The 22500-nt window shown below is 48.7% G+C and overlaps 1 protein-coding gene across 2 annotated transcripts in view; it reads left to right on the top strand.

Moving 5' to 3' along the window:
• XRN1 (5'-3' exoribonuclease 1) overlaps window positions 1–22500 on the top strand; it is a 278851-nt gene that overhangs the window by 96021 nt on the left and 160330 nt on the right. For both annotated transcript variants that reach the window (XM_075340782.1, XM_075340781.1), the window contains exons 6-11: window positions 6163–6248; window positions 8916–9003; window positions 9471–9639; window positions 13359–13426; window positions 21584–21718; window positions 22056–22116. In XM_075340782.1, the coding sequence (XP_075196897.1) occupies window positions 6163–6248; window positions 8916–9003; window positions 9471–9639; window positions 13359–13426; window positions 21584–21718; window positions 22056–22116 (607 nt within the window). The remainder of the gene's footprint in view (window positions 1–6162; window positions 6249–8915; window positions 9004–9470; window positions 9640–13358; window positions 13427–21583; window positions 21719–22055; window positions 22117–22500) is intronic.

Genomic DNA, 22500 nt, shown 5'->3' with positions numbered 1-22500 from the left:
CACACAAGGACACAGGACAGAGGTTGGGTCAACTTTAATCCGTGTCAACTGGCTGCAAGTGTGATTTAGTTATTGCCAACACCTGTTAGGTGCCACAGGTAAGTTACAGGTGCTGTTAATGACACAAATTAGAGAAGCATCACATGATTTTTCAAACCGTGCCAATACTTTTGTCCACCCCCTTTTTTAATGTTTGGTGTGGGATTATATCCAATTTGGCTTTGACTTTTTTTTTTTCTTTTCATTGAAGAGAAATTAAAAAGATGATAATACCAAAGAATTTGTGATTGCAATCATTTTCAGGAAGAATCTGAGTATTATCTGACAGAATTGCAGGGGTGCCAATACTTTTGGCCAGCACTGTACATTAGATCTATCCAGCATGTGATGAAAAGACTCTGCTGGTCACACTGCGCCTCAACGCGTTGCCCCCTGAGTTTCGGTTCATCAGGCGGCCCTTGGATTGAGGGATATCTGTCCATATATCAGATACCAATTCCTATCCTAGGTCTATAATTGTAGTTATCTTCAGGGGTTGGGAATTAAAATGGTACATTAAAAAAAAATTCCTTAACCCCCTTTCCCAAAGGTTCTTCTCTTAGGATCATTTTGGATAGACCTAAAGCTCTGACGTGAGATACGTAGGTGCAGATAATGCATACCTGACATGAGGACTCTTGTTTTCTTTATCGTTCCTATGGGAGACCCAGACATTGGGTGTATAGCTTCTGCCTCCGGAGGACACACAAAGTACTACACTAAAAAGTGTAGTTCCTCCCTCTGAGCATATACACCCCCTGGATAACCAGATCTAGCCAGTTCATTGCTTTGTGTTCAGGAGGCATACATCCACACATGCAATCTCATCTGATTTTTTTCATTTTTGGAAAGTTTTTGAAGAAAAGCGGGTCCAAGCCTGGACTCCCGGCATGTCCCTTCTCACCCCACTGTGTCGGCGGTGCTGTTAAGGTTGATTTACAAGGCTGGAGCCTTACATGCCGCGCTCCTTCACCATCCCTCGGGCTCTGGCTTGAAGTGGGAGCCAGCACGGTTCTCCTTGCTTTGCAGGAGACCGGTCTCCATCCGCAGCCCTTCAGGATCCTGCTGGACGGAGCACTCATCCCCAGGGACTTGGAACCCTGCGTCTCAGCAAGCTAAGTACCTGAGACGTTTATATTCGGGGGTCCCGGTACTTTATTATGGTGGGAGAGTGTGCTGTGTAACGTTTGTGACATTTCCGGCCGGTTCTCTGGCTGTCGCCTGAGAACCGCGCCGATGGTGCCTGCGCGCCGGCCGCAACGCTTAAATTTAGGCCCCGGCTTCGCCGGAGGCCTACTATCGATTTCACTGCCCTCGCATGTCAATCATGCAGAGGGACAGTGCGGCTCCGCCCAGCGGCCGTTCGGCACAGGGGAGGGACACTCCTCTCTGAGGAAATATTCCCTCCCCTGTATATCTCCTTGGCCCTCCGGATCCCGCTCTCAGCTGAACCCCCAGCTTGGGTAGAATCCTTCTCTAGGTCAATCTCCCAGTCTTTTGCCGACTCCATGGGACAGCTGTCCCGGACTTTGCTGAACATGCATCAGCCCCCTTCTCAGGGCGCCTCTGCTGCTAGGGCTCTCTCAGCAGAGCTCACAGAGGATTCTTCATCTGGTCCCAGACCCCGTCCTCCTAAAAGGAGACGCAGAGTCCCCTCTCCTTCCTCGTCCCGCGGCTCTGATTCACGAGCTGACTCACAGGACGAGGAGGATGCCTTTACTGGGGGCTCGGACGCTACCTCCATGTGCCCCATTGATCTGTCCGAAAGTGACGCAGATGTTAGTGATTTGATTGCGTCCATTAATTCTGTACTGGACCTCAATCCGCCAGTATCAGAGGAGCAACCCTCTCTGGCAGAAAAGCACCAGTTTACCTTGCCTAAGAGGACAAGGAGTGTGTTCTTTAACCACTCCAGTTTTCAGGCCACTGTGACCAAGCCTAGGGCCTATCCTGACAAACGCTTCCCAAAGCGTGGTTCTGATGACTGTTTTCCCTTTCCACCTGAGGTGGTCAAGCAGTGGGCTCATTCACCAAAGGTAGACCCTCCGGTGTCTAGACTCTCAGCCCGGACAGTTGTATCAGTGGCTGATGGCACCTCTCTTAAGGATTCCACTGACCGCCAGGTTGACCTTCTGGCCAAATCTGTATATGAGGCTGCTGGGGCCTCGTTCTCCCCATCTTTTGCAGCAGTGTGGGCTCTCAAGGCCATCTCTGCTTCTCTAGAGCAGATGCTTTCCCTCACCAGGGCATCTATGCCCGAAATGGTTGCCTTAACTTCCCAAGCTTCAGCTTTTTCATCCTATGCCATGTCTGCCATGCTGGAGGCTTCTCACCGCACTGCGGTGGCTTCGGCTAATTCCCTCGCAAACCGCAGGATCTTGTGGCTTCGAGAGTGGAAGGCAGATGCTTCTTCAAAGAAGTACCTTGCTGGGCTCCCTTTTGCTGGATCCAGGCTATTCGGTGAACTGGATGAAATTATTAAGGAAGCTACTGGCGGGAAGAGTACTTCCATGCCACAAACTAAAACCAGGAAACCTGCCCAGGGTAGGAACCAGTCGAGGTTTCGTTCTTTTCGTTCCTCCAACTGGTCATCCTCTAAGCCCTCGGCCTCGTCCACTAACTCAGCCAAGGACCAAAAACCCAACTGGCGCACAAAGGCGCGTCCACAAAAGACCGCAGGAGCTGCTGCCACTAAGGCAGCCTCCTCTTGACTATCTGGCCGCGCCAGCAACGTCCTTGGTCGGTGGCAGGCGCTCCCACTTTGGCGACGTGTGGTTTCAACACGTCTCCAATCAGTGGGTGCGGTATATCATCTCCCACGGCTACAGGATAGAATTCTCTTCCAGCCCGCCAAACAGATTTTTTTCTGTCAACTCCCCCCTGCTCCAAGGCCGCCGCCTTCTCTCAGGCCATGGCATCCTTGCAGGCCAACGGAGTAATTGTACCGGTTCCCGCCCGGGAACGGTTCAGAGGTTTCTACTCAAATCTCTTCCTAGTCCCCAAAAAGGACGGTTCCTTCCAGCCCATCCTGGATCTCAAGCTTCTCAACAAGCATGTTCAGGTGCGGCATTTTCGCATGGAGTCTCTGCGATCAGTCATTGCCTCAATGACCCAAGGAGATTTCCTAGCATCCATCGACATCAGAGATGCCTATCTGCATGTGCCAATTGCTGTTTCACACCAGCGTTGGCTACGTTTTGCAATCGGAGAGGAACATTTCCAATTCGTGGCTCTCCCCTTCGGGTTAGCCACGGCCCCTCGAGTATTCACCAAGGTCATGGCAGCAGTGGTTGCGGTTCTGCACCTCCAGGGGTTGGCAGTGATTCCTTACCTGGACGACCTTCTAGTCAAGGCTTCATCCAGCGCAGACTGTCAACGGAGTGTCTCGCTCACTCTCGCCACTCTAACCCAATTCGGGTGGCTTGTCAATCTGCCCAAATCCACTCTGACTCCGACCCAGAGTCTCACGTACCTAGGGATGCAGTTCGAGACTCTGCCGGCACTTGTGAAGCTGCCCTTAGTCAAACAGCAGTCCCTCCATCTGGCGGTGCGCTCTCTGCTGAGGCCCCGCCGTCATTCCATCAGGCACCTGATGCAGGTGCTGGGTCAGATGGTGGCATCAATGGAGGCTGTTCCCTTTGCCCAGTTCCATCTGCGTCCTCTGCAGCTGGACATTCTCCGCTGTTGGGACAAGCGGACTTCCTCCTTGCACAGGCTAGTGGCTCTGTCGCCACAGACCAGGAGCTCTCTTCAGTGGTGGCTTCGGCTCCTCTCTCTGTCCCAGGGGCGCTCCTTCCTGGCCCCGTCCTGGGTGATCCTCACCACGGATGCCAGTCTATCCGGCTGGGGATCGGTATGTCTCCACCACCGAGCTCAGGGCACTTGGACTCCGTCCGAGTCAGCCCTCTCGATCAATGTGCTGGAAACCAGAGCTGTGCTTCTGGCTCTCCTAGCCTTTCACCACCTTTTGGCGGGCAAGCACATCCGAGTCCAGTCAGACAAGGCGACAGCAGTTGCCTACATCAATCACCAAGGCGGGACACGCAGCTGCCTGGCAATGTTGGAGGTTCAACGCATCCTTCAATGGACGGAGGACTCCAAGTCCACCATATCCGCAGTTCACATCCCAGGCGTGGAAAACTGGGAAGCAGATTATCTCAGCCGTCAAACCGTGGACAGTGGCGAGTGGTCCCTGCATCCGGCAGTGTTTCAGTCAATCTGCCACAAGTGGGGCACTCCGGAAGTGAATCTAATGGCATCCCGGCACAACAACAAGGTTCCGGTTTACGTGGCTCGCTCCCACGATCCTCAGGCCCTTGCAGCGGACGCTCTGGTTCCAGATTGGTCCCAGTTTCGTCTGTCCTACGTGTTTCCCCCTCTATCTCTCTTGCCCAGAGTTCTGCGCAAGATCAGAATGGAGGGCCGTCGGGTCATCCTCATTGCATCGGACTGGCCCAGGCGAGCTTGGTACCCAGACCTGCTCCATCTGTCCGTAGAGGTGCCGTGGCATCTTCCGGACCGTCCAGACCTTCTCTCACAAGGTCCGTTTTTCCGCCAGAATTCTGCGGCTCTCAGATTGACGGCGTGGCTCTTGAGTCCTGGATCTTGACGGCTTCTGGTATTCCTCCTGAAGTCATCTCCACTATGACTCTGGTTCGGAAGTCTTCCTCGGCCAAAATCTATCACAGGACCTGGAGAATTTTCCTGTCCTGGTGTCGCTCTTCCGGCCATGCTCCTTGGCCTTTTTCCTTGCCGACCCTTCTGTCCTTTCTACAGTCCGGTCTGCAGCTAGGACTAGCCTTCAATTCCCTCAAGGGACAAGTCTCGGCTCTGTCAGTGCTGTTCCAGCGGCGTATCGCCCGGCTGGCTCAGGTGCGCACCTTCATGCAGGGCGCGTCTCACATCATTCCGCCTTACCGGCGGCCCTTGGATCCCTGGGACCTCAATCTGGTCCTCACGTCCTTGCAGAAACCCCCCTTTGAGCCTCTTAGGGAGGTTTCGTTGTCTCGTCTTTCACAGAAAGTGGTCTTTCTAGTGGCCATAACTTCCCTCAGGAGAGTCTCTGATTTGGCTGCGCTCTCTTCTGAGTCACCTTTTTTGTGTTTTGTTTTTTCATCAAGACAAGGTGGTTCTCCGTCCGACTCCGGATTTTCTCCCTAAGGTGGTTTCTCCTTTCCACCTTAACCAGGACATTACCCTGCCTTCCTTTTGTCCGGCTCCTGTTCATCGCTTTGAAAAAGCGTTGCATACTCTGGATCTGGTGCGGGCGCTCCGGATCTATGTGTCTCGCACCGCTGTTCTTAGGCGGTGCACCTCTCTTTTTGTGCTAACCACAGGTCGGCGTAAGGGCCTCTCTGCTTCTAAGCCGACCTTAGCTCGTTGGATTAGGTCGGCCATATCCGATGCCTACCAGTGTACTACTCAGGTGCCTCCCCCGCCGGGGATCAAGGCACACTCGACCAGAGCTGTCGGTGCCTCTTGGGCTTTCAGGCACCAGGCTACGGCTCAGCAGGTCTGTCAGGCTGCCACTTGGACTAGCCTGCATACCTTTTCAAAGCACTACCAAGTGCATGCTCATGCTTCGGCAGATGCGAGCTTGGGCAGACGCATCCTTCAGGCGGCTGTCGCCCATTTGTGAAGTTAGGCTCCGCCTACTTCTCAGTTTTCTGTTTATTCCCACCCATGGACTGCTTTGAGACGTCCCAATGTCTGGGTCTCCCATAGGAACGATAAAGAAAAAGAGAATTTTGTTTACTTACCGGAAATTCTTTTTCTTGTAGTTCCGTATTGGGAGACCCCGCACCCTCCCTGTTGCCTGTTGGCAGTTTCTTGTTCCGCGTGTTATCACCGGCTGTTGTTGTAGACAGAGGCTCCGGTTGTTCCGGTTCTTGCTCTGTCTTTACTTGTGGGTGGCTATTCTCCTTCAGCTTTTGCACTAAACTGGCTAGATCAGGTTATCCAGGGGGTGTATATGCTCAGAGGGAGGAGCTACACTTTTTAGTGTAGTACTTTGTGTGTCCTCCGGAGGCAGAAGCTATACACCCAATGTCTGGGTCTCCCAATACGGAACTATAAGAAAAAGAATTTACGGTAAGTAAACAAAATTCTCTTTTTTCTATGCAGATTATGCTTGGTTTAACAAGCCATGAAGTTCACTTCTCTCTTCTAAGAGAAGAGGTTCGTTTTGGGGGGAAGAAGAATCAAAAAAGGTAAGACCTGGTGACCCTCCTTATATTTGTGTGTGTGGTCAGTGCATCATATTCTGTTAACAATGTCACGGATTTCCACGGTGCTATTTAGCAGTTTTTCTTTATTCCTTGAGGTCTGTGGCATGTTGCTTTTGTTCCTATGATAAAAGCTTTTTATTTAGAATGGTTATATATCTTTACAGGAAGTGTAATGAATTATTAAAGGGGTTGTCTAACGGCTTCTCTGCTTCCTGACTGCAGGGGACAGTGCGCTTCTGATTGCCACTAATATGACCTGTCATAGTCATCGTTGATAGACTGCAGTAGTAGCGGGCAATGGAAAAAGTTTAAAATCAAATGATTTACGCGTATTTCTAAAGTAATAAACCGATCCTGAATTCTACAATCAACACATTATTAATGACTTCTGCCAGTGTAAGGGGTACGTCTCACATAGCGAGATTGCTGCTGAGTCACGGTTTTTGTGACGCACCAGTGACCTCATTAGAAATCTCGCTGTATGACACTGAGCAGCGATCTGGCCCCTGCTGTGAGATCGCTGCTCGTTACACACAGTGCTGGTTCATTTTTTGGACGTTGCTCTCCCGCTGTGAAGCACACATCGCTGTGTTTGACAGCGAGAGAGCAACGATCTGAATGTGCAGGGAGCCGGCGTCTGGCAGCCTGCGGTAAGCTGTAACCAAGGTAAATATCGGGTAACCAAGTAAAGCCCTTTGCTTGGTTACCCGATATTTACCTTGGTTACTAGCGTCCGCCGCTCTCAGGCTGCCAGTGCCGGCTCCCTGCACACGTAGCCAGAGTACACATCGGGTAAATAAGCAAAGCGGTTTGCTTATTAACCCGATGTGTACTCTGGCTAGGAGTACAGGGAGCCAGTGCTAAGTGGTGTGCGCTGGTAACCAAGGTAAATATCGGGTAACAAAGAGCTTGGTTACCCGATATTTACCTTGGTTACCAAGCGCAGCATTGCTTCCACACGTCGCTGCTGGCTGGGGGCTGGTCGCTGGTGAGATCTGCCTGATTGACAGCTCACCAGTGATCCTGACCAGGTCAGATCGCTGGTGGGATCGCTGGAGCGTCGCTAAAGTGTGACGGTACCCCAACACTAAAGAGGACCGTACAATAAGCAGAAAGCACAGCACTAAGTTTAACGGGCTGATTGATGTGAAAGTCTATAAAATAAACATGGGTGGGTATTCACTTACCACTCCTCACTTCTGGCGCTTGTTTTTCAGATCACAGCACACAAATCCTAATATTAGCTGGGGTCAGGAGCTTCTCATACTGCTTAGTGTCAGGAGCCTTGTTGTCTAGGCTCATGGCCTGTGTCAGGACTTTGTATGTCGTGCTTTAAAGGGAATCTGTCACCAGGTTTTTGCTCCTCCATCTGAGAGCAGCATAATGTAGAGACAGAGACCCTGATTCCAGCGGTCACTTACTGAGCTGTTTGTCATTTTGTTAAAAATCAGTGTTTTCTCTGCTGCAGTTATACAAAGCTCATGAATATGCTTGCCTAACCTGGCTGTAGTCCTCTAATGATTTACTGCTGATTTAAACAGTGATTTTATGAAAACTACACTAAGCAGCCCAGTAAGTAACACATCACTGGAATCAGGATCTATGACCTTACGTTATCCTGCTCTCAGATTGGGTATTAAAATCCTGGTGACAAAATCCCTTTAGGCTATGTGCCCACGGGGGAAAGTGTCCTGCGGTAATATCTGCAGGACATTCCGCAGGATCTCCCAGAAAACCGCAGCACAACTTTGTCCGTTTCCATGCTGCGGTTTATTTGCGGAATGTCCTGCGGATATGGTGCGGGCGTTCTACATTGGGGATACAGTACCATGGTTTTGGCACTGCATCCTCAATGCAGAACAAATGCTGAGTGATCATTTGTTCATACCTCCATCACGCAGCACTTCTGTCCGTCTCCGGACGTGTTTACACTGTGCAGGAGAAGGTGGGCGAGCCTGAACTAACTCCGGCTGTCACATGACCGGAGCTCGTGCAGGCCCCACCCACCTTCTCCTTCCTGCTGCTGTGCACCGAGGGAAAATGATCGGGTGTCTGCTATCAAGGCAGGCAAGTATGGGACCAAGGCAGGGGATTTCCGCAGGTAATGCCGCAGGAGTAATTGACATGCAGTTATGTGCGGCTGCGGGACATCCGCAGTATATTCCGCAGCGTGGACACAGCACTCCCCATGTCCCATAGTATAACATCGGGAGTGTCTGTACATGCTAAAACCTGCGGATTTATCTGGAAAATCCAGATAAATCCGCAGGTTTTCCGCGGCAAAATCCGCAGAAGCAAGCTCCCCGTGGGTACAGGGCCTAATGGGCCTATTGTGGCGCGGCAGCTTCTAGGCTGATATCCCTAGAATCACACAACTGTCTGGCATATTGCACTGCATTTGTTACTGAATAGCGGTGGCCCATGCGCAGTAGAAACGATCTCTGTACTGGTCCAAAGCTGCACATTGTACATGGCTCCGCTGTAGGGAGAAGTTTGACTGGAGTCAAGATGGCCTGAATATGCCACTAACCAGTACAGGGAGCTGGGATTTACTGCTTTATGCCGTTGGATAGGCTCCTCTTGAATTAGTCGTATTAGAACTACAATGCCGCTTCAGACAAAAGTATAAATCTGCCTTATGTGTTTCAGAGTTTCTGCACCAGAAGAGACCACATTTCATCTGCTCCACTTGTCATTAATGAGGGAGTATATTGACTATGAATTTTCATCTGTAAAAGTAAGTTCCAGTAATTAAAGCTGTTGTCCACTACTTTGACATTGATGGCCTATCAGGTTATCAGTGTCTGATCGGTCGGTGTCTGACACGCTGCACCCACACCGATCAGCTGATCTCTATCCCGCTGTTGGCAGACGGAAATTGTCAGTTCTGGAGCTGCTCTGTATTATGATAGCGGCCGCAGCCGAGTACTGCACATCCACCTCCCATTCTAATCAATAGCATGCGGATGTGCAGTGCCCGGCCGCTATCAGAAAACTGAGCAGCTCCGGAACTGAGCATTTCCATTCGCCTGCTACCGCCGCTGGGACAGATCAGCGGGAGTGCGGCGTGTCAGACCCCAGTCGATCAGACTTTGATGACCTATCCTAAGGATAGCCCATCAATGTCAAAGTAGTGGACAACCCTTTTAAGTGTGCTCCACTGTTAGCAAATACTGCAATTCATGGGAATGTTCTTCCTTTCAGGACAAGATCTCATTTGAGTATGATGTAGAAAGAATAATTGATGACTGGATTTTAATGGGATTTCTTGTTGGGAATGATTTTATTCCTCATCTACCTCATTTACACATTAACCATGATGCACTGCCTCTGTTATATAGAACATACATGAGTGTCTTACCAGAGCTTGGAGGTACGTGCTCTCACTGCATTGTCTGATCTGTTGGCTTGCCAATATAACTTTCTGCCATGGGATTTTGTGAAAATTCACATTTTTGTTTTAAAAATAAAGAAAAAAAATATGGGGGGAAAAAGCCTTTCTTTTCAAAGTGGCTCCAATACTAGGTTTCGCATTGTAAACTACTGTACAAAAATATAATAGAATGTTAGAGTTGGAAGGGTCCTCCAAAGTCTTCATGTCCAACCCCCTGCTCAATGCAGGATTCACTAAACCATATCAGACAGATATCTGTCCAGCCTCTGAAGAAGTCTATTGAAGGAGAACTCGCCACCTCTTGTTGGAGCCTGTTCCACTCATTGATCACCCTCACTGTCAAATTTCTTTCTTTTTTTTTCGAATATGTAATCTCTTCTCTAATCTGTAATCAATGATCACTCAAGATACAGCAACAACATCGGTAGTCAATAGGAGAATAGCTGTTTGCAGATCAACAATGAGGTCACTGGGCAAGGTCCTCAAATTGAGGAACATTTCACTGTTGAGGAAAATGTGGCTCGTGCATAGTCTGGCCTTTTCTTTAGTAATATATGGATGCAAAATCTGGACGACAAAGAAACCAGGCAGTGGAAGAATCCACACCTTTGAAATGTAATGCTGTAAAGGATGTTATCAATACCACTGATGGCAAGAACAAACCAGTTTTGGAACAAATCAAGCCTTTAGTGGTCACTCGAAGCAAGAATCGCCAAGCTATGACTTGGCTACTTTAACCCCTTCAGCCCCCGGGCACTTTCCGTTTTTGCGTTTTTGTTTTTTGCTCCTTTTCTTCAGAGACCCGTAACTTTTTTATTATTCCGTCAATCTTGCCATATGAGGGCTTGTTTTTTGCGGGACGAGTTGTACTTTTAAATGAAACCATAGGTTTTACCATATATTGTACTGGAAAACAGCAAAAAAATTCCAAGTGTGGAAAAACTGCAAAAAAAAAGTGTGATCGCACAATAGTTTTTGGTATGTTTTATTCACCATGTTCACTATATGATCAAACTGATGTATCTATGTGATGCCACAGGTCGGTGCGAGTTTGTAGACACCAAACATGTATAGGTTTACTTATATCTAAGGGGTTAAAAAAAATTCACAAGTTTGTCCAATAAAAGTGGCGCACGTTTTGCGCCACTTTCCGAAACATGTAGCGTTTATATTTTTTGGCATCTATGGCTCAGTGATGGCTTATTTTTTGCGTCTCGAGCTGACGTTTATAATGGTACCATTTTTTGCGCAGATGCTACGTTTTGATCGCCTGTTATTGCATTTTGTGTAAAACTTGCGGCGACCAAAAAACGTAATTTTGGCGTTTGGAATTTTTTTGCCACTACGCCGTTTACCAATCAGATTAATTTTATATTTTGATCGGGCATTTCTGAACGCGGCGATACCAAATATGTGTATATTTATTTATTTATTTTTTAACCATTTAATTTTCAATGGGGGGAAAGGGGGGTGATTTGAACTTTTAGGTTTTTGCTTTTTTTTATTTTATTTTTTAAAACTTTTTTACTTTTTTTTTTTTTTTTTTTTTTTTTTTTTATTTTACTAGTCCCCCTAGGGGGCTATAGCGATAAGCAATCCGATCGCTATCTGCTGATCACAGCAATACAGCTGTAAACAGCAGATTCAGTCACTTTGGTTTTCCCTCTGCTCTCGGCCGAGGGAAAACGAAAGTGAAACATCGTAGCAGCAGGCGTCATCACATGACCCTGTGCTACGATGGCAACCACCGATAGTCACGTGATAACACACGTGACTTCCGGTGGGGGCGGCGGTAAGTAACAAACATGGCCGCGCGCATTTAAATCTTGCTGCCAGACTTTGGCAGCAAGATTTAAGGGGTTAATGGCCGCGGGTGAAAGCGATTCAACCCACGGCTAGCAGGCACACATGTCAGCTGTTGAAAACAGCTGATATGTGTGCCGATCCACGCCGCCTGCCCGTGGCAGAGGGCGGGACTTAAGGGGACACGATCCTGGACGGTTAGATCCGTCCAAGGTCGTGAAGGGGTTAAACACATGCAAAGAGAGAAATCACTGCAGATCAACATCATGGTAGGTAGAATAGAAGTAACAAGTCGAATAGGAAGATAAGCAAGATGGCTGACTACTATAAAGATAATGGTGGAGAAGACCTTGACTGAACTTTTCTAGGCTTACACAAGATCAGTCTTCATACAGAGCGGTCATCCATCAAGTCTACATGGCTCGAGATTGAGCTAAAGGCCGTTAAAAAAAAAAAAAAAAAAAAAATCTGTATCTTCTCCCTTTCAATTTCATTCCATTGCTTCTAGTGTTTCCATGAGCAAATGAGAATAAAGGTGAAAACATTTTTTGGGAAAAATATTGTTACTTAGCAAATAAAGGTGGCCAAATTTACTTGTGCCCAGACGTCAAGGTGTAACTCTCATTTGGGTCCTACAGAAATAAACGCATCACTTTTTTTTTTTTTTTTGCAGAAATGGCAAAAACAACTCACATGCTGCTTCTTTTTTAGCATGGTTTTTGACCACAAATATGTAAATTAAACGCTGCAGAAAAAAAAGCAAAGTGCAGACAGGATTTCTGCTTTTACCATAGACTTTGCTGGCAATAAAAAACGCATGCGTTTTAGCGCAAAACGCTGCTGCTAAAAACGCTGCAGAAACGCGGAAAAAAACGCAACGTGCGAACATAGCCTTAGTGAGCACTTCAACTTTGCCGAGATAATCCATCCAACTCACAGGTGTGGCATATCAGGATGCTGATCAGACAGCATGATTATTGCACAGGTGGGCCTTAAGCTGGTGTCACACATAACGACGACGACAACGACGTCGCTGCTACGTCACCATTTTCTGTGACGTTGCAGCGACGTCCCGTCGCTGTCGCTGTGTGTGACATCCAGCAACGACCTGGCCCCTGCTGTGAGGTCGCCGGTCGTTGCTGAATGTCCAGCTTCATTTTTTGGTCGTCACTCTCCCGCTGTGACACACACATCGCTGTGTGTGACAGCGAGAGAGCGACGAAATGAAGCGATCAGGAGCCGGCACTGGCAGCTGCGGTAAGCTGTAACCAGCGTAAACATCGGGTAACCAAGGGAAGACCTTTCCCTAGTTACCCGATGTTTACGCTGGTTACCAGCCTCCGCTCTTGCTGCCAGTGCCGGCTCCTACATGTGGCTGCAGTACGCATCGGGTAATTAACCCAATGTGTGCTGCAGGAGAGCAAGGAGCCAGCGCTAAGCGCGGCTCCCTGCTCTCTGAACTGTGACATGTAGCTGCAGCACACATCGGGTTAATTAACCCGATGTGTGCTGCAGGAGAGCAAGGAGCCAGCGCTAAGCGCGGCTCCCTGCTCTCTGCACATGTAGCACAGCGACGTTATGATCGCTGCTTCTGCTGTGTTTGACAGCTAAGCAGCGATCATAACAGCGACTTACAAGGTCGCTGTTACGTCACCGAAAATGGTGACGTAACAGCGACGTCGTTGTCGCTGTCGTTTAGTGTGACACCAGCTTTAGGCTGGCCCAATAAAAGGCCACTCTAAAGTGGGCAGTTCTATCACACAGCACAATGCCACATATGTTGCAAGTTTTGAGGGGACATGCAAAAGTGTGATGGGATGTACTTATTTTAGTCATATACGGTATACCACTTTATGCTATTTGCTTGTGACTTGTTTTATGCTTTTATTTTTTAGGCTACATTAATGAGAGAGGCTATCTGAACATGGTACACTTTGAAAAGTATCTTGCTAAACTTTCAGCTGTGAGTTTTGTTTTTTATATATAATATATATATATATAATCTATTTTCTTTTTATTTGTAATATTTTCTTTATATGCAGAGGTTAGAAATCCTTGCTCGCTATTTAGAAAACTGTTCCGGCATACAGACTTAGTAAATTTTTACTCTTATTTCTTTCCCATGTGTACATGTGCAGTCAGAGTTTAGCATCCTGTTTGCAGCCCTCACCTCTGTATTAGAGAGGACCTATCAATCCCTTTTTTTTTTTTTTTTTTTTTTTTTTTTTTATTGCAAATGCCTACCTCATCATAAAGGAGCTGAAGATCTAATTAAAACTATTTTTATTTTTTTATTTTCATGCTCCAATTTATTGCAGACAAATGGTCTTTTGAATATTACTGCGCCCAGTATACAAATTGCCCCTTTAACCAAGGTGGTGGTAACAGATTCTGCTTGGTGGGCATTTTACTTTCTTTATCGTTCCTTTGGGAGACCCAGACCATGGGTGTTTAGCTTCTGCCTCCGGAGGACACACAAAGTACTACACTAAAAAGTGTAGCTCCTCCCTCTGAGCTTATACACCCCCTGGTAGCCAGTCCTAGCCAGTTTATTGCTTTGTGTCAGGAGGCATACATCCACACATGCATTCTCATCTGATTTGTTTGACTTTTGGAAAGAGTTTGAAGAAAAGCGGGTCCATGTCTGGACTCCCGGCATGTCCCTTCTCACCCCACTGTGTCGGCGGTGTTGTTAAGGTTGATTTACAAGGCTGGAGCCTTACATGCCGTGCTCCTTCACCATCCCTTCTGGGCTCTGGCTTGAAGTGGGAGCCAGCACTGTCTCCATGCCTGGCAGGAGTCCGGTCTCCATCCACAGCCCCTTGAGGATTCTGTTGGACCGGAGCACTCATCCCCAGGGACATGGCCCTGCGTCTCAGCAGCTAAGTACCTGAGACGTTTATGTTGGGGGTCCCGGTTCTTTATTGTAAGGGGAGAGTATGCTGTATGTGATTTTGTTTTTAACTTTTCCGGCGGGTTCTCTAGCTTTTGCCTGAGAACCGCGCCGATGGTGCCTGCTTGTCGGCCTTGCCGCTTAAATTTAGGCCCTGGCTTCGCCGGAGGCCTAGTTTCATTTTCCTGCCCTCTCATGTCACTCATGCAGAGGGACAGGTTCGGCTCCTCCCGGCGGCCGTTCTACACAGGGGAGGGACACTCCCCACTGCTGGGGCGTCCCTCCTTCCCTGCAGGTCTCTATAGCCCTCCAGTTCCCGCTCTTTTATAGGAACGCCCTCTTCTCAGGCAGAGTTCACTCTGCTCTGGGACATCCTGCATTCTGCATCTCTGCTGAGGTGCTGCGACTGGGAGACCGGGCTTCGGGATCTGGAGGGCACACAACACCGCGCTCAGCGGTCTGGTAAGCCACAGCCGGTCTCCGGTTGTGGACCTCTGTATATACTCTCTGGGGTTCATTCTCTGGCACCAGCAGCATGTCTCACACAAGGAGCAAGGCTCCAAAGCCTTATTCTGCATGCACTGCATGTAAGCTCCTGCTGCCTGAGCCGAGCACCTATCCACATTGTGATGTCTGCTCTAACTTGGCGGTGCCACAGCCTGGAGTCTCACCCCCAGTGGTCTCTCAGGCTGCTGCTGCACCTGTGATTGAACCCCCAGCCTGGGTAGAGTCCTTTTCTAGGTCCATATCCCAGTCATTTGCTGAGTCCATGGGGCTTTTGTCCAGGACTTTGATGAATATGCATCAGCCCCCCTCACAGGGTGCCTCTAATACTCTTGACAGAGGGCTCCTATCCTCTGACCTCCGTCCATCGGAGCTCACAGAGGATTCATCATCTGATCCCAGACCCCGTCCTTCTAAGAGAAGGCGCAGGGTTTCCTCCCCCTCCCCATCCCACGGCTCTGTCTCAAGAGCTGACTCTCTAGATGAGGAGCATGCCCTCACTGGGGGCTCGGAGGCTATGTATCCCATCGATTTCTCTGAGGGTGACTCGGACCTTAGTGATTTGATTGCTTCTATTAATTCTGTGCTGGATCTCAATCCGCCAGTGTCAGAGGAGCAACTCTCTTTGGCAGAAAAACATCAGTTTACCTCTCCTAAGAGAGTGAAGAGTGTGTTCTTTAACCACTCCAGTTTTCAGACCGCTGTGACCAAACCCAGGGCCTGCCCTGACAAACACTTTCCAAAGCGTGGTTCTGATGACCGGTTTCCATTTCCACCTGAGCTGGTCAAGGAGTGGTCTCACTCCCCAAAGGTAGACCCTCCGGTGTCTAGGCTTTCAGCCCAGACCGTTGTCGGTGGCTGACGGCACCTCACTTAAGGATTCCACTGACCGTCAGATTGACCTTCTGGCCAAATCTGTGTACGAAGCTGCGGGGGCCGCGTTTTCCCCGTCTTTTGCAGCAGTGTGGGCTCTCAAAGCCATCTCTGCTTCTCTAGAGGAGATGCATTCCCTCACCAAGGAATCTATGCCTGAGATGGTTACCTTAACTGCTCAGGCTTCAGCTTTTTCATCCTATGCCATGTCTGCCATGCTAGAGGCTGCTCACCGCACTGCGGTGGCTTCAGCTAATTCTCTTGTTATCCGCAGGATTTTGTGGCTTCGAGAGTGGAAGGCAGATGCTTCTTCCAAGAAGTTTCTTGCGGGGCTCCCTTTTGCTGGTTCACGGCTGTTTGGTGAACAGCTGGATGAAATCATTAAAGAAGCTACTGGCGGGAAGAGTACTTCCATGCCACAAACCAAGACCAGGAAACCCGCCCAGGGTAGGAATCAATCGAGGTTTCGTTCCTTTCGTTCCTCCAACTGGTCATCCTCTAAGCCTTCCGCCTCGTCCGAAAGCGCGTCCGCAGAAGACCGCAGGACGTTCTGCCACTAAGGCAGCTTCCTCATGACTCTCGGCCCGCTCCAGCCACGTCCTTAGTCGGTGGCAGGCTCTCCCACTTTGGCGACGCTTGGTTAAAGCAAGTCTCCGATCAGTGGGTGAGAGACATCATATATCACGGCTGCAGGATAGAATTCTCTTCCAGCCCTCCAAACAGATTTTTTTCTCTCAACTCCCCCCTGCTCCAAGGCCGCCGCCTTCTCGCAGGCCTCCTTGCAGGCAAACGGAGTGATTGTCCCAGTTCCCGCTCAGGAACGGTTCAGAGGTTTTTACTCAAATCTCTTCCTAGTTCTGAAAAAGGACGGTACCTTCCGGCCCATCCTGGATCTCAAGCTTCTCAACAAGCATGTCCGGGTGCGGCATTTTCGCATGGAGTCTCTGCGATCAGTCATTGCCTCTATGACCCAAGGGGAGTTCCTGGCGTCCATCGACATCACAGATGCCTATCTACATGTGCCAATCGCAGTGTCACATCAGCGTTGGTTACGTTTTGCGATAGGAGAGGATCATTTCCAATTCGTGGCTCTGCCCTTCGGGTTAGCCACGGCCCCTCGGGTATTCACCAAGGTCATGGCGGCAGTGATTGCGGTCCTGCACCTCCAGGGGTTAGCAGTGCTTCCTTATCTGGACGACCTTCTGGTCAAGGGTCCATCCAGCGCAGACTGTCAGCAGAGTGTTTCGCTCACTCTCGCCACCCTAGCCCAATTTGGGTGGATTGTCAATCTTCCCAAATCCACTCTGACTCCGACCCAGAGTCTCACGTACCTAGGGATGCAGTTCAAGACTTTGCCGGCACTTGTGAAGTTGCCCTTAGACAAACAGCTGTCACTCCGGTTGGCGGTGCGCTCTCTCCTGAGGCCCCGCCGTTATACCCTCAGGCATCTGATGCAGGTGCTGGGTCAAATGGTGGCCTCCATGGAGGCGGTTCCCTTTGCCCAGTTCCATCTGCGTCCTCTGCAGCTGGACAGTCTCCGCTGTTGGGACAAGCGTCCTTCCTCCTTACAGAGGTTAGTGGCTCTGTCGCCACGGACCAGGAGCTCTCTTCAGTGGTGGCTTCAACCCCTCTCCCTGTCCCAAGGGCGCTCCTTCCTGACTCCGTCCTGGGTGATTCTCACCACAGATGCCAGCCTATCCGGCTGGGGAGCGGTACATCTCCACCACAGAGCACAGGGCACTTGGACTCGTCCGAGTCAGCCCTTTCAATCAATGTGCTGGAAACCAGAGCTGTGCTTCTAGCTCTCCTAGCCTTTCACCACCTGTTGGCGGGCAGGCACATTCGAGTCCAGTCAGACAACGCGACAGCGGTTGCCTACATCAATCACCAAGGCGGGACACGCAGCCGCCTGGCAATGTTGGCGGTACAACGCATTCTTCAATGGGCGGAGGACTCCAAGTCCACCATATCCGCAGTCCACATCCCTGGCGTAGAAAACTGGGAGGCAGATTATCTCAGCCGTCAATCCGTGGACGGTGGCGAGTGGTCCCTGCACCCGGCAGTGTTTCGGTCAATCTGCCGCAAGTGGGGCACTCCGGACGTGGACCTAATGGCATCCCGTCACAACAACAAGGTTCCGGTTTACGTGGCTCGCTCCCACGATCCTCAGGCCTTCGCCGCGGACGCTCTGGTTCAAGACTGGTCCCAGTTTCGTCTGTCCTACGTGTTTCCCCCTCTAGCTCTCTTGCCCAGAGTCCTGCGCAAGAGCAGAATGGAGGGCCGTCGAGTCATCCTCATTGCACCGGACTGACCCAGGCGAGCTTGGTATCCGGACCTGCTCCAACTGTCCGTGGCATCTTCCGTACCGTCCAGACCTGCTCTCGCAAGGTCCGTTTTTCCGCCCGACTTCTGCGGCACTCAAATTGACGGCGTGGCTCTTGAGTCCTGGATTTTGACGGCTTCTGGTATTCCTCCTGAAGTCATCTCCACTATGACTCGGGCCCGTAAGTCTTCCTCCGTCAAGATCTATCACAGGACTTGGAAAATTTTCCTGTCCTGGTCTCGCTCTTCCGGCCATTCTCCTTGGCCATTCTCGTTGCCGACCCTTCTGTCTTTTTTACAGTCCCGTCTGCAGCTAGGACTGTCCCTCAACTCTCTCAAGGGACAAGTCTCAGCTCTATCAGTGCTGTTCCAGCGGCGTCTCGCCCGGCTGGCTCAGGTCCCCACCTTCATGCAAGGTGCGTCTCACATCATTCCGCCTTATCGGCGGCCCTTGGATCCCTGGGACCTTAACTTGGTCCTCACGGTATTGCAGAAACCCCCTTTCGAGCCCCTTAGGGAGGTTTCTTTGTATCGTCTTTCTCAAAAGGTGGCCTTTCTAGTTGCCATAACTTCTCTCAGGAGAGTCTCTGATTTGGCTGCGCTCTCCTCGGAGTCACCTTTTTTGTTTTTTCACCAAGACAAGGTAGTTCTCCGTCCGACCCCGGACTTTCTTCCTAAGGTGGTCTCTCCCTTCCACCTTAACCAGGATATTTCCTTGCCTTCCTTCTGTCCGGCCCCTGTTCATCGCTTTGAGAAAGCGCTGCATACTCTAGTTCTGGTGCGTGCTCTCCGGATCTATGTGTCTCGCACCGCTGCACTTAGGCGGTGCACCTCTCTTTTTCTGCTAACCACAGGGCGGCGCAAGGGTCTCTCTGCTTCTAAGCCGACCTTGGCCCGTTGGATTAGAGCGACCATTTCGGACGCCTACCAGAGTACTCAGGTGCCTCCCCCGCCGGGGATCAAAGCACACTCGACCAGAGCTGTCTGTGCCTCTTGGGCTTTTAGGCACCAGGCTACGGCTCAACAAGTCTGTCAGGCTGCCACTTGGACTAGCCTGCATACCTTTTCGAAGCACTATCAAGTGCATGCTCATGCTTCGACAGATGCGAGCTTGGGCAGACGCATCCTTCAGGTGGCTGCCGCCCACTTGTGAAGTTAGGCTCCGCCTACTTTTTAGTTTTTTCTGTTTATTCCCACCCAGGGACAGCTTTGGAACGTCCCATGGTCTGGGTCTCCCAAAGGAACGATAAAGAAAGAGAATTTTGTTACTTACCGTAAATTCTTTTTCTTATAGTTCCGTATTGGGAGACCCAACACCCTCCCTGTTGTCTGTTGGCAATTTTCTTGTTCCGTGTGTTATCACCGGCTGTTGTCGTGGACAGAGTCTCCGGTTGTTCCGGTTCTTACTCGGTTCTACTTGTGGGTGGCTATTCTCCTTCAGATTTTGCACTAAACTGGCTAGGACTGGCTACCAGGGGGTGTATAAGCTCAGAGGGAGGAGCTACACTTTTAAGTGTAGTACTTTGTGTGTCCTCCGGAGGCAGAAGCGAAACACCCATGGTCTGGGTCTCCCAATACGGAACTATAAGAAAAAGAATTTACGGTAAGTAACAAAATTCTTTTTTTTTTTTTTTTTTTTTTTTTTTCCTGTGTATCGACATGTCCAATCATAGAGGTGAAAAAAGTAAAAATCCACAGAGAAGGCCAAAACGGGCATTTTTAGCGATATGTTGAGACTTGATGTGATCACTTGCCCCCCGGAGCTGCTCCTCACAGTGGATAGTTGGTTACTTTATTATGTGCTCTATGCCGACTGTGGAGGAATATAATCCTGTTTCAATTCATGGTATATTAGTCACTGTAGCTTTACCCCCCTTGTTCTAATGGTTTGTCCATATTATGTAGGATAATCGCAGTAAACCTAATTTGAAAATCACTAATGCAGACCCTTTAAGGGGTTGTCCATCACTTGGCTTCAACTACCCCTTCTCAATCAGTGTGTTTATTCAGTGTGACTTGTAACTCCCCGCTGGTGCTGTTCCAGCAGTGGCGGCACTGACTCTCCCGGAGCTCATTACAATGATACGCAATTTTATTCTCCCCTCCTTCGGAGAAATCAGACATCTGCAGGAAGTGAGAGCAGCTGAAGCTTCCTCCGGACATCAATTATGTTTGTAGGAGGGATGAATGAAACTGCCGCTGATTGGCTGCAGGGGTCACATGACATTGTTACGCCAGTGCTGTAATGCTATCTGCACTGAAAGTGTATAGCTTATTATTTTACAAGAGGGAAACATAGTCATTGAGAAGGAGTTGGCCGAGTAGAGGAGAAGCCCTTTTAACTTGAAAAACAAAAGTTTGGTAGAATGAGTATAAAACTAAAACTAATCACCTGTATATATCACAAATTAAACTGGATAAAGTCATTCCAGTATTCCTCTCCCACCTCATCGTGAGATTAGACGTGGAGAGCGGCATCTGCACGGTGTGCGCCACACTTGTCTCTGCAGCCGTCTGATGCCCCCTGAGTATTGTGCGTGGGCATAATTGCAATGAATAATCTGCTACCTGGTGGCAATGTGGTGGCAATGTGCAGTGGTCTCCCCACTCCCAGGCTGGTGGAAGCGTGACCTTAAAGGGGAATGTTAGGAGGAAAAAACCCCTTTGTTTTTTTTACCCTAACAACCAGGTTTGTTTTTTTTTTTAAGCCCTGCATAATGGTTTCTGAGGGCAAGGTTTCTCCTTTTTGTAGAGTGGAAAGATACCAGGCGACTTCTAGGCCATGTAATGATCCTTTGTGAATTTTAAGGGGTTGTCCACTACATTTACATTGATGGCCTATCCATAGGACAGGTCATCAATGTTTGGCCGGGGTTGCAGCTGGCAGACGGAAATGCTGAATTCTAGAGCTGTTCCATCTTATGATAGTGGCACGGCTGGGTACTCCCTCCTATTCAAATCAATAGGAGGCCGATGTGCAGTTCCCGACCGCAGCTGCTATCAGAAGATGGGGAGCTCCGGAACTGAGCATTTTCAGCCGCTGCGCCATTAAGAACAGCTGATGTGCGGCGTGTCGGACCCTGGCCGATTTAGATAATTATCCTAAGGGTAGGCTGTCAGTGTAAAAGTAATGGCCAACCTCTTTACAGTGAAGGATATAAATATTTGATCCCTTGCTGATTTTTGTAAGTTTGCCCACTGACAAAGATTTGAACAGTCTAGAACTTTGAGGGTAGGTTAATTTTTAATAGTGAGAGATAGAAAATCCAAACTAAAATCCTGACAATCACATTGTATAAATTTTTATATACATTTATTTGCATTTTGCAGAGAGAAATAAGTATTTGATTTCCTAGTGAATAATGTAAGAGCTATCAATCACTAATATAAAACTACATCCACACTGTGCACATTGTCTGCCCAAATTACAGTATTTCTCATGAAGGCCTATGGAATGAATTCCTGCATGTGTCTGTGGTTCTCATAGATCGTTTCTCCAATTTTGTACATTACTTGTTTTCTTTGCAGTTTGACCGAGAACATTTTAATGAAATTTTTGTGGATCTAAAATGGTTTGAAAGCAAAGTTGGCAATAAATACCTCAATGAAGCTGCGGGCCAAGCTGCCGAAGAGGCTCTAAATTGTAGGAAAAAGAATAACAAAGTGAGTGCATCATCCCCAAATTGTGATAAGACAATCGCCACTGGCTTTTCTTCTCTTGTTCTGCATTTTCAATGTGATATTGGGGGAGCATTTATCGGATTCCGCATAGGGTATTAGAATGCTAATGTCTCTAGTGACCTATGGTGCCTGACCTAGTTTTGGGAATAAGAGGATTATTTTCTACATATGTTACCAATATGGCTGGTGTGTATTTCATCAATGACCTTATTCATATTTGGGTTCTATTTAATAAAAATACTGCGTATTAAATTTCCAACTGCTTCTAAGTTTCTGTAGCTTACATGGAAACCATGTTTATTTCTTTATTTTGTGACAGGGGTTTGATGATGCACTTTGTTTAGTTGCATTAGAAAAAGATGAAGAAAAAGATGCTAAAAGTAAGTAACTTCTCACCTGATAGAAAATAATATTATATACAGTGTGTCCACCCATATCCTGTCCACCGCCATTAACTTGAGAATATTGACAGCTATAGAAGTGGTGTCTAGGTATAGTAAAGTAGCCATGCGCTACGCAATGAAACAACCTATAGCGCCACCTTGTGGAAAACAATGGAGTTAGCATTGTTATTTCGAAAACTGAACGAGAGAGAGAAAAAAAAGTGAATTACAAAGTTGCAGTGCATCATCAATTCAATACGAATCGACACCTTGCATACAGAGATGCTATATGAAACCCATAACCCCCCCGCCAAAAAAACATTAAATGCTGGTCACACATATGGCGCTCATTTAACTTTGATGCTCAAAGTGACCACCGTC

This window comes from Anomaloglossus baeobatrachus, chromosome 3 (genome assembly GCF_048569485.1).
Source record: "Anomaloglossus baeobatrachus isolate aAnoBae1 chromosome 3, aAnoBae1.hap1, whole genome shotgun sequence".
NCBI lineage: Eukaryota > Metazoa > Chordata > Amphibia > Anura > Aromobatidae > Anomaloglossus > Anomaloglossus baeobatrachus.
Note: the sequence above shows the minus strand (reverse complement) of the source record. Positions and strands in the feature narration are given on the sequence as shown.